At 40.8% G+C, this 18,307-nt stretch overlaps 1 protein-coding gene across 3 annotated transcripts; it reads left to right on the forward strand.

Annotated features, from left to right (window-relative positions):
* Positions 1-4,395: 4,395 nt before the first annotated feature.
* Positions 4,396-17,906, forward strand: LOC110088515 (DNA dC->dU-editing enzyme APOBEC-3H-like). 3 transcript variants are annotated; one of them, XM_078391400.1, is made up of 4 exons: positions 4,396-4,493; positions 5,334-6,065; positions 11,558-11,654; positions 12,642-17,906. In XM_078391400.1, the coding sequence occupies exons 2-4, from the start codon at positions 5,523-5,525 to the stop codon at positions 12,839-12,841; spliced, it is 840 nt and encodes a 279-aa protein (XP_078247526.1). In that variant the 5' UTR covers positions 4,396-4,493; positions 5,334-5,522; the 3' UTR covers positions 12,842-17,906. The 3 variants fall into 3 exon arrangements, 2 of the variants coding, with proteins under 2 accessions (XP_078247526.1, XP_078247525.1); XM_078391399.1 differs by having other exon boundaries at positions 4,403-4,493; positions 11,570-11,654; XR_013544056.1 differs by lacking the exon at positions 12,642-17,906 and having other exon boundaries at positions 4,403-4,493; positions 11,558-11,709.
* Positions 17,907-18,307: the final 401 nt, after the last annotated feature.

Genomic DNA, 18,307 nt, shown 5'->3' on the forward strand with positions numbered 1-18,307 from the left:
TGATCTTTTAGCAGGAATACAGTTACACCCAGAACAGGTTGTATGTTAATTTACAGAACTATCATTTGTTCCCTGATTTTGTATGGGTGAAATCCATCTTTTGATTTGGATACAGTTGTGAATTTACAGAATCCACACAGTTACTGTGCCATTGTGGAAGTCTGCTCTCCAGCAAAACTGTACCCTTGGTGATTTTTAAGCACTCCTTTCATGGTTGGATGGAATGTTCAAGGGACAGGGAATCTACAATGAAATGGATTGTTCTCTTATCCACATTAGCATGATAAAACACTGAAAAATGAGATATGCATACCCAGACTGTTTGATGGGGTCAACAGGCCACACCTCTGAACCCAAAGTGGCTGTTCACATAGTTTGCTTTAGGAAAGGAAAAGTATATCAAGACCTCCTATGTGATACAGTACATGATTTGGTATCAGTTAGATAGAGCCTCGTGGAGCAGTGGTTAAACTGCTGTACTGCAACTAAAACTGCGCTCACAACCTGGGGTTCAATCCCAGGTAGCCGGCTCAAGGTTGACTCAGCCTTCTATTCTTCTGAGGTCGGTAAAATGAGTGCCCAGCTGGGGGGGGGGCAATGTGTAGTCTGCTTGAAGCACTATGGGGCAGTATATAAGCAGCACACTTTGCTTTTGCTTTATGTCTAGACAAGAGTTGACAAGCTATCTCTGGACAAGAGCTGAATGGAGTAGACTCTTATAAGCCCTGTAGGCTGGTTATAAAACATCTTTCACAACTAATAGAAGACATATAATGTGATTCCACATTTCTGTTCTAGTTTAACCTTTCCCTTGACATAAAAGCAAATCTTTTAAGAAAGCTGGCCACCCTGTCCTTAGCAGTAGCCGGGTAACTCCTCTTCTCCCTGGACCAGAGGCAACTGAGCCATGATAGAAAGGAAACAGTCTGCCAGGTGCTGCTACCCGACATGAAGCAAGGATGGTGTACCATCCTGGGCATGGCAGGATTTTGCAAATTGTGGATTTTAAATTTTTCATTGATGGCTCGACCACTTTATGATGCTCTAAAGGGGCCGGAAGAGTGGGTAGAGGCTACACCAGAAATGAAAAGGGCTTTCAAGGAGATTAAGCAAAAGTTGCTCTCTGCTCCTGCTTTGGGATTGCCAGACTCAGAAAAACCATTTCAACTGTTTGTTGATGTGTGGAACTTAGAAAGACAACAAGAGAGGTGCAATGGGGTTTGATGTCCCCTTTGTATATATATTTATGTGCAGAATGGCATAATAGAGAGTCTTACCTTGAATAAAGTTATTTATTTTGCAAAAGCATGATTCACATTTAATTCATGAGTCAATTATTTCTTTTTTCAAGTAGTATATATTTACATAGTCCAAAAAGTATAACAGCTTTTCATTGCTTATTACTTGTTCTAGTTACTTTTAAATTAGTTGCTTGTAGCCTCTGAAATTTCAGAGCTCATCAATCCTATTAACAGTTTATTTTTCTGTTTTCTCACACCCATGAGGAAATATCCATGCTGACTCCTTTCACATCATCTGGCAGTATACAGGTATCTTCATTCTGTTGCTGTTGTTTCATTCTGCTGCTCCTTCCCCCCCCCTCTCCAGGTTAACAATGTCTACCAGGCCTTCTAGGCAACAGTAACTCCTTCTGCATCCCTCCTGGGGCTAACAGCATCTTCAGAACAAGACAATTTTCATTGCTAGCATGGTGGAGAAAAGAAGGGTTAAGCTTGCATTCCTGAGTTCCTGATTTCTTCTGCCCCCCTCTAGCAATTTTTAAAATGATAAAATTATTCAGACCAGTCAAAATCCAAAGGGATGGTTCTTCAGATGGATTTCTGATTAGCAGAACTGCATTCTTAAAATAAACTATTGTGGCTTGTTCCTGTGTCTTAATTTTAAAAATAAAAACAAATGAAATATCCATTATATAAATATATCCTCCAGAGTCAAATTCAGTGGTTCTTAACCTTTGTTACTCAGATGCTTTTCAACTGCAACTCCCAGAAGCCCCAGTCAGCACAGCTGGTGATGAAGGCTTCTGGGAGTTGCAGTCCAAAACTCCTGAGTAACCCAAGGTTAAGAACCAGTGAAATAGATTACATTATGCAGGACACATTTAACAGAGTCTGTGGTAAATGAGACTACAACTTGCTTTCTCAAGTACTGATTGGGCTACAAATGGCAGTGTAGAAACACAATTTCATTTTTAAAAAATGCTAAAGGTAACTATGATACCCCTTGCAGTGTAGTGGATAGAGTGACAGACAAGGACTCAGGAGGTCTGGGTTTGAATCTGCTCCTAGCCATGGAAACTTACTGGGCATATGGAACTGGTAAAACCACTCCTTAAATACCCCACTTCCCTTTTAACCCATATTATGGTCAGTATAAGTCACTTCCAACTTGACAGCACTTAACAATAACTGCACTACAGAAGTGATATAATTCAGTGGATAGAAATGCATGGCTGTGATGATAAGGGACTTTTTAATATATTTTTTATTTTTAACTAAGGATAAGGTAAGGAATACAAACGGTAGAGGGGGATATGGGGGGAAGAGGGGGAAGGAGAACACGAAATGTACCACTATATATAACTAGGTACTGTAGTTCTTTGTCTTATCTATATTATCTGGAATAATGCTCAGTAAAAACAATTCTGGTGTTATTGGAACATTACAAAGCAGTATTTTTTGTAACAGAGTATGTACTGCTATCCAATACTGTTTCGCTACTCTACAAGTCTGTGTAAGGTAAAGGTAAAGGTGCCCCTTGACATTTAGTCCAGTCGAGTCCAACTCTAGGGCATGGTGCTCATCCGCATTTCCAAGCCATAGAGCCAGCGTTTGTCCAAAGACAGTTTCTGTGGTCACATGGCCAGCGTGACTAGATACGGAACACCACTACCTTCCAACCGTGGTGGTACCTATTTATCTACTCACATTTTTACATGCTTTCGAGCTGCTAAGTTGGCAGGAGCTGGGACAAGCAACGGGAGCTCACTCCGTCGCGTGAATTCAATCTTACGACTGCTGGTCTTCCAACCTTGCAGTACAGAGGCTTCTGTGGTTTAACCCACAGCACCGCCACGTCCCTTGTTCTGTGTAAAAGCCCTCTATCTTTTCTATACCTAGATTCCACTTGTGCTCTGGACCACCAGTCTAGATATATGTTTTGTGTTTCTAACTCTTCTTTGGACCTTAATTCACAATCATTTTTAATAGATCTTGATATCTTACAAGTTTCACTTCTGTCATGAAGTTAGGTTGTGTAAATGCCGCTACAGTTGATACCCAGCCTGGTGTCTTTTGGTAAATCTGCTGGATGATCTTTTTCCAAGTCCCTAGTAGGGCTCTTCTTATCATATGTGAGTTGAAACTTTTCTGCTCTTTATCTGTTTTATACCATAGAAAAGCATGCCAACCTAACTATAAATCATGCCCTTCCAACTTGAGTAGTCTATCATTATCTAAAGTTATCCATTCCTTTATCTAGACAAATACACAGGCTCTATAATACCATACCCAAACTGGGAGACCAAAACCTGCTCTTTGTTTGGCATTTTGCATTGCTGTATTTTAATTCTTGGTTTTTTTACCTTGTCACACAAATCTCATGATTATCTTGTTAAGTTCTTGAAAAAATGACTGTTTTATTATGGGAATTGTCTGAAATAAAAATAAAATTTTAGGTAGAACATTCATTTTGATGGTTGCTATTCTTCCCATAAATGATAGCTGTAATTTGTCCCATCTCTCCAAGCTAATCTGTATCTCTTTAATCAACTTCATATAATTGTCTTTGAATAATGTACTCATTTTCTTTGTGATTTGGATCCCTAAGTATCTGACTCTCTTCTCTTCTTGAAAGTTAGTCCTTTCTATTAATTTCTGTCGTTCTTGATCTCTCATATTTTTAACAAGTATTTTTGTTTTCTTTTGGTTTATTTTCATTCCTGCCATATCACCAAAATTAATCAGCATCTCCATCAGGGTCAAGAGCTTAAACCCCCTAGTGCAGTGGTCTCCAACCTTTCCAAACCATGGACAGGTTGGGGGGTGGGGTCCATGCATGGGGGGACACCTGTGCACACGTGTGGGTGGGCAGGGCACCTGTGAATGCATGTGTGTGGGGGCACCTGTGTGTGCATGTGGGGGGGCATGTGTGCGTGTGTATACATGTGGGGGGCAGGAGATCTCTCTCCGTGCCTGGTCCTGCCAAGGCCAAGACTGATAAGTCACTTCTGAGTGTTTTATACCCGGAAGACTTTGAGTCATCATGAGTCAGAACATACTTGATGTCACATAATTATTAACTACACTGTGTTTGCCACTAGATGGAGTAGTGAATACTGTACTGTTTTAGTACTTCACTATATGCAAAAGTAACAGAAACTGAAAGTTAAAAGTGAGATAACTACCGGTAGTTGACAGCAGCTCCTAAAAACACTGTCAGAACTTGAATTGGAAAACGACATACAGTATTTGGTAAGGTTACATTTCATGATGTTTGTATTTATTTTTAAAGAGTGTGGCTGGGAGTACAGATATGGACTGAGCAAATTGGTTGTAACCTGCAAACTTTACAGGGGGTGTGATAACAGTGGGAGCAGCAGTATGAAGGAGCCACGGCAGAGGATGATGAAGGAAGCTTCAAATGCTCATCTGGGCCTGAAAGCAACCTGGAAGCAGGTGGTAGCACTGGTAGTACCAATGGTAATACCACTCGGTTCTTGTTACGCATGTTGAGCCCACCCCTGGTGGCCAGTTCTGAGGAGTTATGCCCACAGTTTTGCATTTTTATCTTTTTAAAAAGTTAAATTTTTAAAAGTTAAAAGACGTATTTTCATTGCCCCAAGTCTTCAAAAAACCTACTTCCTCAGCCCCCTGCCATGGAGCAGAGTAAGCATTTAATTACCTAATATCCCAAAGTAGCTCTCTTATTAAGGCACTTCACAAAATTAGCAAGTCAAATGTGAAGGCGTTTGATGCATTCCTGCAATCACACCAGCTGGAAAAGAACAAAAAGTGACTCTACCTGCACAAAAAATGTAGCAGTCCTTAACAGAGGCCAGGAAGTGCAGACAGGAAAACACCGAGGGCAAGCTGGTTTACACCAGCAAAGATGTCTGATCACCAACTTTGGGAATAAACCAGCCCATCCTTGCAGCAGACAAACTGAATGTCTGTGTCGTCAGCCTCCGAGTTGATTTAGACTTTGTCCCAGTCATGTATACGTGGAGTTTGCTCTCTTAGTGTATTTATATTATTTCTGAAGAGAAGCAACATATGTTCAATTTAATATGCCTCCCATTTTAATCTTAACAGTCACCCCAAGCTGTCTGGATTGGCGTTACCAAGAGGAGACAAAAGGAGCTTCCCCAAAGAACGTGAGGACTGTGAACACATTTAGGTATCCCTTGGGCAACAGGAGCAGCTTGTCAGCAGATCCTTCCACTCAGGAAGCACCACTGGATTGCTTCCGACACGAATGAAGCAGCAGCATTAACAGAGAAAATGCCCTTCTTCCTGAAAACACTTCTACCTGAAAAAGATTTCGAAGAAAACTTTAATAATACATTTCAACCCCACAAAACATTAGTGTTGTTTAGTCTTAAAAAAGATAAAAGTTCTCTTTGGAAAACATGGGGCTATGCATATAATAACCCTAACAACGAACATGCTGAACATTTGATTTTGGATAATATTGAAATATATATCCAAGAAAACCAAATCAAAGGGAGACATACACTGACATTGTTTATGTCATATACTCCTTGCCGTAAGTGCAGTGCTAGGATAAAATCTTTCTTGACATCAAGAAATGACCTATGCATGGATATAAAAGCTTCAAGACCATATTTCTTTGAATATAAAAGTGAACAAAAGGGTCTCTACCTTTTGAAGAGCTTGGGTGTTTCCATCAAAATGATGGACCAGTTTGACTACGAACAATGCCTTCATGAATTTGTGCACCCATCAAAAAAGTTAACTCCATGGTTGGGTTTAGAAGAACAGAGCAAAAAAAATGCAGATGATCTGGAAAACATTTGGAAACAGGTAAGATGCAGGAGACATTTACAATGGAGAATCTATAATACTTAACAGCCACAGCTTTTTTAAAAAAGGTAAAATCACATACCAAGACTGAAATCCTCTTGCACAACTTTAAGCTACACAGCAGGGATGCTGTCATCAGCTGCTGCCATGCCATGGCCATTTAAGGGCAATAAAAAACTTCTGTCTCACACACACACACACACAGGTTCTCAGGATTCCTTGGGAATCTCTTTCATCCTGGGGAAGCCTTCGGGAACTGCAGAACAAAGGAGGGGATGATTTAAAGCTGGAAAATCACCACCACTATTCCTAGCAGAAGTATTGGGATCGATGACAGCAATTTAAATAGTTCCCTCCCCATTTTTTGCAGCTCCTGAAGGCTTCCTCAGGGAGACTAGAAAGTTTTTTATTGCCCTGAAATGGCCACACCTGATTACATCATCCCTATTACACAACACTGCTCTGCCAGCAGGATTTTAGTCATAGAATGTTGTTCAGTTGTATGAACTACTCACTTCTAAATGCTTATGACAATATTTATTTATTTATTTATTTATTTATTTATTTATTTATTTATTTATTTATTTATTTATTCATTTCATTTCATTTCATTTATACCCCGCCTATCTAGTCAATTGTGACCACTCTAGGCGGCTTACAACATGCATTTAAAAAAGAAACATATAACAAACCACATCACAAATAATAATTTACATAAATTAAGATAGAATTTTAAAAAAAAAAAATTTTCCCAAAGATGGCGAGAAACGGGATATATTATAACAGAAAAAGAAAGTGTTAGGTAGAAAGGGGGAAGGCCTGCCTAAACATCCATGTTTTCAGTTGTTTCTTGAAAATACCCAGCGAGGGAGCTGCGCGAATGTCAGGAGGTAAGTTGTTCCAGAGGCGAGGAGCCACCGCCGAGAAGGCCCGGTTTCTTGTCTTTTCCTTCCGGGCCTCCCTCGGCGTCAGGCTCCTCAGCCTCACCTCCTGACTCGCTCGGGTGACACGGGTAGAACTGGGTGGGAGTAAGCGTTCCGCCAAGTATCGAGGCCCTAAACCGTTTAGGGCTTTAAACGTAAGCGTCAGAACTTTGAAGTCAACGCGGAACCGAATGGGCAGCCAATGCAGCGCGGCCAGAATAGGAGAAATGTGATGGTATCTTCGAGCTCCACTTAGGAGTCTGGCCGCCGCATTCTGCACCACTTGGAGTTTCCGCGTCAGCCTCAAAGGTAGCCCCACGTAGAGCGCGTTACAGTGGTCTAATCTTGAGATTACGAGCGCATGGACCAGGGTGGTGAGCGCCCCCACATCGAGATAGGGTCGCAGCCGGGCTATCCGCCAAAGATGAAAAAAGGCGGTGCGGACCACGGACGCCACCTGAGTCTCCATGGAGAGCGCCGGGTCCAGGTGGATCCCCAGACTACAAACCCCATTCTTTGCGGCAAGAGTCACCCCCCCAAACGAGAGGGAGTCACCCAAGCCGCCAACAGTGGGGGCACCCACCCTCAAGACCTCTGTCTTGTCCGGGTTCAGCCTCAGCCCGTTCTCCTGCATCCATTCCAGTATGGTCCCCAGGCAGCGCTGGAGGGACAGGACGGCATCACCTGCAGTTGGAGTAAAGGAGATGTAGAGCTGGGTGTCATCCGCATACTGATGACACGACGCTCCACATCCCCTGATGACCCCACCCAGCGGCCTCATAAAGATATTAAACAGCATTGGGGAGATAATCGACCCCTGTGGAACCCCACAATTGAGACTCCACGGGGCCGAGACACTCTCCCCAAGCTGTACTCTCTGGGGACGGTCCTCCAAGAAGGAACGGAGCCAGGCAAGTGCCAGGCCACCAATTCCCAGCTCGGAGAGCCTACCCAGGAGGATACCGTGGTCGACGGTATCGAAGGCCGCTGAGATGTCGAGAAGGACTAACAGAGAAATTTTTCCCCTGTCAGCCTCCCTCAGTAGGTCATCGTACAGGGCGACCAATGCCGTCTCTGTTCCGTGGCGCGGCCTGAAGCCCGACTGAAATGGATCCAGGGCATCCGTTTCTTCCAAGTGAGCTTGAAGCTGGTCGGCCACCACCCTCTCCACCACCTTGCTCATGAAAGAGGACTCTCCGCACAGGATTTCCCTTTGGTTCCACCTTCTTCCCAGTAAGAATATAACAAAATATTTCTAACTCGTTTATAATATGGGGGAAAACTGTTCATTTGAAAGATAGTAATGAAACAACAATTTCTTAGGTGTTGTCCATGCAGTGTTTTATTTTTCCAACTGCTTAATTTATTTTCAAATTGTTGCTTCTTATATTAAGCCTTGGTTTCTGTTTTCAAAATGGTATCCATTTTCACCACCTCAAGTAATTTTTCTCTGCTTGTAGTAATACAGTGGTGCCTCGCTTAACGATGATAATTGGTTCCAAATAATCGCTGTTCAGCGATTTCATCGCTAAGCAAAACACGGTTTCCCATAGAAATGCATTGAAAACTGGATAATCCATTCCAATGGGAAGGGATTGCCGTCCTTAAGCAAAAATCGTCATAGGAAACATCGCTAAGCGAAACACGGTTCTCCAATTGAAATGCATTGAAACCTATTCAATGCATCTCAATGGGGGAAAAAAATTACAACAAATTTAAAAAGAGTCGGGACAAAGTCAAATTAGTTTAACAAAGGGTTTATTAAGTGCACTTATGATTTCAAGCATTCTAAACATTTTTAAACATTTTTAAACATTTAAAAAACAGCCAACATGAGGCTGTCAAAACCATCGTTAAGCGAAACAGGGGGACCCAAACTGTCATCGCTATGCGAAGCATGGTCCCAAACATCGCTATGCAAAAATCACCCATAGGAACCATCGTTAAACGGAGTGCAAGATCGCTCCGAAAATCATCGCTAAGCGATTTCGTTAAACGAAGCAATCGCTAAGCGAGGCACCACTGTATAAGCATTTAGGTTCCCCCCCCCCGTCCTCTGCTACCTGCTGTATTTGCAGTAATCCATAGCCTCCAATTTTTTGTGGTAAATATAATCTGTCTACATCACTTTTTGGATGTAGTGCATGTTGCATGGTCATTAGTTTCCATGTTTTCTGATCCAATTCTTCTAATTCATTTTGGGTCTAATCTATTATTCCAGCGGGATATCTAATTATTGTAACTGCCCATGTGTTCATGGCTTTGATTGTACTTCTGCCAATTAATGTTGATTTTATGATTTTCTTCAAGCTTTTGATATATTCCCTTTTTGTCAGTTCTTTTGTGTGCAGTATGTTATCTGCTTCTAGTATTTCAAGGCATTTATAATTTTCATCACTTGAGAGTGATTTTATAAAATTTTCTAACTGTACTGCATCTAATTTTTTGATCATGCCATAGTGTATAGACAAAGCTGCACATTTGTCAATTCCAAATTTCATTTGAACATCTTCACTAAATATTTGCACTGTGTTTAGAAGTGATTCCATCTCTTTCGAACTTTTTGCATATAGTTTTAGGTCATCCATATACAGTGGTGCCTTGCATAGCGATCGCTCCGTTTAGCGAAGAAATCGCTTTGCATCAGACATTTTGCGATCGCTTTTGCGATCGCTTTGTGATGTTCCCTATGGGGTATTTTCGTTTTGTGATGACCAAGCATCGCAAAGCAACCATTTTCGCACAGCTGATCGGTGGTTTCAAAATGGCCGCCGGGAAAAAAACATGGCCGCCCTTTTTTTCTGGGACGGATTCCTCGCTTAAGAGGCACCAGAAATGGCTGCGCTATGGAGGATCTTTGCTGAACGGTGAGTTTTAAGCCCACAGAAATGCATTAATCACGGTTTAATGCGTTTCTATGGGCTTTTTTATTTCGCATTGCGACGTTTTCATTCAACAGTGATTGACTTTTCCTGCTTGTTCTGAAATATGGTAGCCCAATCCAGCTTTTTTTAAAAATTATTGACATGGAGATTAGGAAGATGTTAAACAGCAGTGGTGACAAAGATTCTCCTTGAAATATTCCTCTTTTGATGCTAACTTCGCCAGTTTCTTCATCATAGACCATTAAGACAATTTTCCATTTTTCCATGTTTGTCTTGAGGAACTTCTGAATATTTTTACTAATCCCAAAAAAATTTAGTCAGCTGTGTGGCAATGAGACAAATGCCTTTTTCTAGTCTATCCAGACCATGTTAAAATTTGTTTTTCATTTTTTTGCATTCTTTAGTATAATTTTATCAATTCAACATGGGCATGGCTAAAACTGGGGACCATTAAGAGAGAAACCGAAGGCTTGATTTTTGCTGCACGAGAACAAGCACTCCAGACCAATATGATGAAAGCTAAGATTCAAGGAATTAGCACTAATAGCAAATGTCGACTCTGCCAAGAAAAAGATGAAACTGATGAAACTGTGTCACACCTCATCTGTTATTATATAGATAAAAGACTTTTTATTTACTTCTCTCTTTACAGTTTAAACACATTCTCTATGTATTATAGAGAGGTGGTTGTTTTTACACAAGTTCCAACAAATATAAGACATAAGACATAAGAAATTTATTTGTCATTGCACTCACAAGTGGGTGCAACGAAATGAGGTGCTCTTCCCCGAGGTAAAACTGGACAACACCACTACAAAAAAAGTTAAAATATACACAACACTCACCATACAAATATAGATACCCCGTTTCTCCCAGCAATTAAAATTCCACCAAAACCCCGCATTTAAACTCAATACTGCACTTGGGTAGAAGCTGTTCTTGAATCTGCTTGTCCTTGCTTTCAATACCCTGAATCTCCTTCTCGATGGTAATAGTTTAAAGAGCTGATGTCCCGGATGAGAGGAGTCTTTCAGTATGTTAGATATCTTCCTCTTACATCCGTTCTTATACAATTCTTCCAAATATACACTACTTTTTCATAACATCTTCATAAAAACTGGTCACTTCAGCTCTAACAGCACAATTCTTACTCTAACTGCTTCAGTTCTCCCTCTGACTCACATCTGACTCTGATGTAGTCACATATGACTACTCCACAGTTTTCAGTCTCAATTCTGTATCATAATCTCTCTTACTCACACACACTAATACCAAATAGCCACCCACCAACCAGGAGTCATACCAACCAATAATCTCACAGTTCCATTCACAAATATTCTATCAAACTTCTCAACTGTTCTGTCTCTCTTGAATCACATCCAACCTAAAACTGACAATCACTTAACATGCATACAAATATAAATCTATAAACAAAGATATTTACAATGTAGAAGTGCCACATTGCCATGTATGGATGTATTTGATATTCAGCATGTCATGTAAAATAGAAAATGTTTAAAATACTGGTTGATGTTAAAGAGAAATCTGTGTTGGATAACATGAAAGAGAAATTGACATCAGCATTTCTACATAAATTGCCATAGGTTTGTGACACATATGCATATGTTCCAACTTCACAAAACAAAGTCTCTTATACATACTGTATTCCTGACCCAATGTATAGTTTTTGTCCCAGGAAGAAGAAAAGGAGACAGAAGAAAATGCCAAGATAATTAAAATATCAAACCACGACAATATGATTGGTCCACAGAACATATCAGGTAATATCAATATTTTATTAAAAATAATAAAAATTTTACTAATCAACATTTTGTATAAAGAGATTTTAAAGAGTACATCAGCAGTTGGAACATTACTTTTGATACTGCTAGTTCAATGTGAGTATTTGGAGGCACACCACAAGATTTAACAACCTCCTTCAGCAGAAATGAGAGGACAATTCTCGCCTCATTCAGCAACTAGTGCACTCCCAAAACTTGCTCTGAAGGGCTAGAGAACTCTCTGGAGCCAGTCTTTGAATGATGCAGAAGGCTACGAAAGGAAGCAAAAGATAGTTCTATTACATCAGTAGTTCACATCAGTATGACACTAGATGTAGGTCGAAGGGCTTATATTTCAAGGACCACATGTACTGAACAGTAAATGTGTCTGCAAATACACAGAGGACTCTGTTGCCTGCAGTGGCTTGCAGTTGTAACTGCTTTTGGATAGACATAGCAAAACAAGGTTTGCAACATGGGCCAGACATTCCTAGGGACATTGCAAGGCAGTTAATACTGGTTACCACCACCTATCCTATGAATAAGCAAAATACACATGCACAGACAAAGGTATATTTTTGGGTCATGAAAAAAAAGACAAAAATAACACGACAAAGCATAAAAGGGTTTTGTTTGATTGTTTACATTTTTATCCCACCCAGCTAGTAGCAAAGCTACTACTCTGGGCAGAAGACACAACAAAACATACCGTAATAGTAGAAAAGCAATAAAAAGGTCAAAAGAATAGATTCCCAATTCCAGGACCACGATAAACATGGTCCTAGGGTGCATTAAACAGCAGAGATACATAGGCTGGAAAAAAATCATGGCAGGTGGACCAAGAGGGATACATAACATTACCTTGGGGCAAATGACAGAAAGGCTTGGGAGCACAATCAGGTCTTAAGTTGCCTCCCAAAAGGGATATATTTTGTATTTTTCCAAAGTTTTGACAATTATTACACTTCATATTTTAAATGGTTTTAGTCTGCACTGAACAACTTGGTGCCCAAGACGTTTCCAGACCACATATTATTCTGGATGGCCAAGATCACCATGATCAATCCCCAACTAAGGATGACACATGGCTCTCAACACCAGAGACTCCTCAGAAACGAAAGAGTACTGACAGAGCAACAGAACCTGTCCCAGGAGCGAAAAGGAAACTTGATTTCTTAGAGAAGTAAGCAAGAACTTTGTCACAACTCTGTGAAAATGTCCATTTCATAATATTACAGGCTTGAATCTTAGGTCATGAAATTTGTTAGATAGTAGATTATGATGATGATGAATGTTAGTACTCTTGATACCTCACTCTGTAACACCAAGTAATAATTTTTGCTGCATTGCCCTAAGTAGAATTATCACAGGGTTGCCACAAGTTTTGCCAAATGTTTTCTAGAAAGGAACTGTACATTTCTGGATGCAGGAGAGACATGTAGATTTCCTGGCACTAAGATATTGTAACAGGAAAGCTTTCTCCTGCTGAATTTCTGTAATCTCTCTGATTCAAAACTGCTGAAGCCTCCTAGTTAAAACATGTACAGTATTTGTAAACCTACTCTTCCCTTTCAAGGAATACTGATTGGTTTCTGTCCAATGCATGCAGTTGCTTAATTTCCTTTGTAGACAGCTAATTATGAGTCAGATGTATAGCTCATCTAGTGATGATAACCATAATTTTAGCAGGCTTGGAAACCCAAGAACTCTGGTCAGAATTTGGCTGAAATCTGTCTTTCATACCGTGTTTCCCCAAAAATAAGAAGGGGTCTTATATTAATTTTTGCTCCATGTGATCAGGTTCAGTTTCAAATTTTGACAACTCATTTTGCGCGGGAAATATCACAGGAGACGTCTTCTTAGCTTTTACATTTTTGTCTTTATTGCTTATACTAGGATCAACACTGATCATAATCGGGTCAAAACAACTTACTAACTCAGGCAATAAGCCATAACTGTCTGATGCGAACTCCCGCCCAAAGTCAGTCAAACTCACAGGGGTGCCGGGCCAAACTTCTCCGCGTCGGTGGGTTTCTGAAGGGGTGCACTCCTCACTGAGCAAATTGTGCTGCAGCATGGTTGCCGGGCCCAATCCCCCTCAGATGGAGGAGTATTATACCTTGAATCTGGTCTTATCACCTGTTGTCCTCTCCCCTTTCCCTTGGGGAACACGATCACCGACCACTCCAAGGTTTCATATTTCACTTCTCCTGACTCTTTAAGTGGGGGTTCCGGAAGCAAACCCCCTAGCTTCAGATTTGCAAAGTCCCTGAACAACCCCTGGGTTTTCACTCTCTCATACTCTCGCAGTCTCTCCAGCTCTCTTTTGCGCCTCCACATGTCCAATTCCACCTCAAACTGCCACTCGCCTTGGCTACTTATACTCTCCTCCCAAACTGACAGTTCTTGCTCCTCCCCCTTCCGACTCCCGCTCTCCTCTAACAGGCATACTTCCACCTTCCCCCTTTCTTTTGGCTCCCCCTCTCTCTTCCTCCTTAATCATGTTTTCCCTTGAGTCCGACTCTACACCAATACTCTCCTGTTCCGATCCTCCCGCTACACCCTCTGTCTTGTGAGACGGCACACTCTCCTTCGGACTTCCTTCACACTCCAAAAAACACATTAGGGTTTATTTTCAGGGGATGTTTTATTTTACAGTCATTTCATCTTCAGGTTGCTGCACAATGCTGTACAATGGTGGATGGCGGGGTTTCACTTAACTAGGTCTTATTTTGGGGGTAGGCTTATATTACAAGCATCCTAAAAAATCATACAGTACTAGGGCTTATTTTCAGGTTAGGTCCTATTTTCGGGGAAACAGGGTATTGGCAAGTTCTTAAAGAAATGGGAGTGCCTGACCACTTTATCTGTCTCCTGAGAAACCTATATGTGGGACAGGAAGCAACAGTTAGAACTGGTCATGGAACAACTGAGTGGTTTAAAATTGGGAAAGGAGTACGGCAAGGCTGTATATTGTCCCCCAGCTTATTTAACTTATATGCAGAATACATCATGCGGAAGGCTGGACTGGAAGAAACCCAAGCCGGAATTAAGATTGCCGGAAGAAATATCAACAACCTCCGATATGCAGATGATACCACTCTGATGGCAGAAAGTGAGGAGGAATTAAGGAACCTTATAATGAGAGTGAAAGAGGAAAGTGCAAAAAACGGTCTGAAACTCAACATCAAAAAAACTAAGATCATGGCCACTGGTCCCATCACCTCCTGGGAAATAGAAGGGGAAGATATGGAGGCAGTGTCAGATTTTATCTTCCTGGGCTCCATGATCACTGCAGATGGAGACAGCAGCCCTGAAATTAAAAGACGCCTTCTTCTTGGGAGGAAAGCGATGACAAATCTTGACAGCATCTTGAAAAGCAGAGACATCACCTTGCCAACAAAAGTCCGAATAGTCAAAGCTATGGTTTTTCCTGTCGTGATGTATGGAAGTGAGAGCTGGACCATAAAGAAAGCAGACCGCCGAAGAATTGATGCCTTTGAATTGTGGTGCTGGAGGAGGCTCTTGAGAATCCCCTGGACTGCAAGGAGAACAAACCTATCAGTTCTAAAGGAAATCAACCCTGAATGCTCACTGGAAGGACAGATCCTGAAGCTGAGGCTCCAGTACTTTGGCCATCTCATGAGAAGAAAAGAGTCCTTGGAAAAAACCTTGATGTTAGGAAGGTGTGATGGCAAGAGGAGAAGGGGACGACCGAGGATGAGATGGCTGGACAGTGTCTGCAAAGCAACCAACATGAACCTGACACAAATCCGGGAGGCAGTAGAAGACAGGAGGGCCTGGCGTGCTCTGGTCCACGGGGTCACGAAGAGTCGGACACGACTAAACGACTAAACACACACAGGGTATTGGACTACAGTATATCACCACTTGAAAAGAATAACCTTAGCACCGACTCCATTACATTCTCTGGACTGGCTTCAAGCATGTTATTGTTTTTGAAGCACTTATTTTCTTTACTAATTTGGGTCTGCAAAAACTTCTCCAATCACATTAATATTGCACCTTATGAGCACGCCATGCCCATCTGCAGATGCCCATGAGTGTGACACACCCACCCACGAGCACGCCTCACTCACCCAGGCATGCTTGTGAGCACACCACACTCCCTGTGAGCGCACCCCACCCCACGAGCAGGGTGGTGGCCTGCCCCCCTGTGCAGACCCTCCCCCCCCAACCAGTCCACAGTTCGGAAAAGGTTGGAGACCACTGCTGTAAGCAGTGTTCTGTGACTGAGTTCCTTTGGGTCTTCTGTGACATATTTGCTTTAATTTACTGTACCTTCTGAGTTCTGAATGTAAAAATATATGCACTGTATGTTTACCTTATTATTCCATTGCTTTTTAATGTCATCATGGAACTATTTATTTCCAGTAACGACATATAAATTGATAAACTTCTAAATTTGAAATAACAGCAACCATTTTAATTACAAACATTTTGCTAATATGAAGGGTACAATTCATGGAAATGGGCTGCCAAGAGGTATGCAAGTGAAAAACATGCTTTAGATGTTTCTTGCCCTGCAACTTCTATCAGTGTTAGCCAGCATAGGCAATGCTGAGGAATTTCATCTGGAGGACTGCCGTTGCTCACTCCTGGTCCACAACAGTAAAGCATTAGAGAAGCAGATAAAATGGTGCAAAAAAGAAACAGATTTGCCATTCTTTAAGTGACAGATATATTGTACAGTAGCCAAGATGGCTATGTACTATTTTAATTATTTTAAATGAAGCTATAAGATTTACTGGAAAATCTGAAAGACAATTTGTTTCTTCAAATTGTCTGGGAGAAAATTAGAGAAATAAAGATAAAATAGGGTTTCACTGAAGGTTCAAGGCAATTCTTGGCCTTTATTAGCAATTATGAGAAAGAATTATGACACTAGGCTTGCTGTAGGCATTTACCAATGCTACAAGAGGCACCATCTGCAATCCTGAGCAACTAGTTTCATTGAGCTTTGGCTCCTCACAGCTGTCATTCAGGAGTCATTCCATCAAGCTGTAGAAGAGACAGAAAGCAGGGCCAGAAAGGTCTGCAGTCTTTGCCTCTGTTTCCATGGCAACCCATTATGATAAGAAAGCCACTCAAATTTGACTGTATTACAGCACAACCACTGTGTTATATCTAATTATATAATCCATAAAATATTAAGAATTGGTCTGTGGCTAAGAATTCTCTTTTTCCTTTTCTATCCCTATCCCCCTTTTATTTTGTAATGTTTCTCTTTAGATTGTAAGCCTGAAGGCAGGACTTCTTTTCCTTTCCTTTCACTGATCTGTAAATTCTTCTGGAAGAGTTTCCAGTGGAAAAATAGATTAATGCTTTGAATAAAGAAATAATAAATTATACACGTAGAAAGTGGTAATTAAACTACTATTTCCATCTTCGCAATTATGACATTTATCAGTAGATGTCAGAATGCACTGCATGAAATGGTGTTTAGAACACTGGATACCTAAAGCACTTATGAAAAAATGCTACATACAGTGGTGCCCCGCTAGACGATTACCCTGCAAAATGGTTTATTTGCTAGACGATGAGTTTTTGCGATCGCTGTAGTGCTTCGCAAAATGGTGTTTGCTATGGGCGATTTCCGATGGACGATGTTTCAGACTATGATTTGCAAGACTTTTTGGGGGGGATCATATTTTGCAAGATGACGATTTTAACAGCTGATCTGCGCTTGTAAAACGGGTGTTTTCAGGACCGTTTTTCGCAAGACAGCAATTTTTACAGCTGATCGGTGCTTCACAAAACGGTTTCTCTATGGGCGATTTTCACAAAACGACAACTATTTTTCCCCATTGGAATGCATTAAACGGATTTCAATGCATTCCAAAGGGGAACTGCATTTCGCAAGACGATGTTTTCACAAAGCAATTTCAGTGGAACGAATTAACATTGTCTTGCGGGGCACCACTGTATTTGTCTTTCTAATTTGTGCGATGCACTAGATGTTGTGAACTCAGCAAGTATTATATGAAATGTAGGATCTTTGTTTGATTTAACCTGTAATTTTATGTAACACATAGAAATGTTCAATACATATGTAGGATTAAAAGCCATAGAAATCAGGAGTTTCAGTTTGCCTGAATTTTATGTTAGAGAATTCTTTTATTATAACTATTGTGATCATGTATAAGTTACCTCAGAAACTGATTTTACCAATATTCTGGTTGTACTAACTTAGTCAAAGACTAATCTTATAAAGATAATAAATTTCAAGAACATATTGCCATGCATAATGTTTATTGTATGTAGTGTTGGTATGGATAAGAACTTTGAAAGAAGAAAGCAACCAAACTTACATTAATTTTCCAGACTGTGACAGCCTCCTCACACGACACAAAGGAGCTGCCACGTCGCACTCACACTCACTTTATTTCACGCTGCCACCAACCATTCCCTCAAAAGACTCTTCAGACAAAAGTATGATTTTTTAAAATAAAAACTTATGTTTATTGATAATAACAAAAGGAATGGTAAATCACTATAATAATTAAAATAAAAGGCAATCAGTAATAATAAAGCACCATACACACACACTCTCTCAGACCTTCACTCTAATATATAGCACAGTACTACACAACATGTACAAGCCCTAACTCCCTAAGTCCCTATCCAGACCC

The sequence above is a fragment of the Pogona vitticeps genome, chromosome 3, assembly GCF_051106095.1.
Source record: "Pogona vitticeps strain Pit_001003342236 chromosome 3, PviZW2.1, whole genome shotgun sequence".
NCBI classification, from domain to species: domain Eukaryota; kingdom Metazoa; phylum Chordata; class Lepidosauria; order Squamata; family Agamidae; genus Pogona; species Pogona vitticeps.

Bases quoted from the DNA above. Each gene is read 5' to 3' on its own strand.
- LOC110088515 (XM_078391400.1), top strand. From the start codon at position 5,523: ATGCCCTTCTTCCTGAAAACACTTCTACCTGAAAAAGATTTCGAAGAA. The intron at 6,066-11,557 runs GTAAGATGCAGG...CCCAATGTATAG, and splicing joins TGGAAAACATTTGGAAACAG to TTTTTGTCCCAGGAAGAAGA. The intron at 11,655-12,641 runs GTAATATCAATA...AAATGGTTTTAG, and splicing joins TGGTCCACAGAACATATCAG to TCTGCACTGAACAACTTGGT.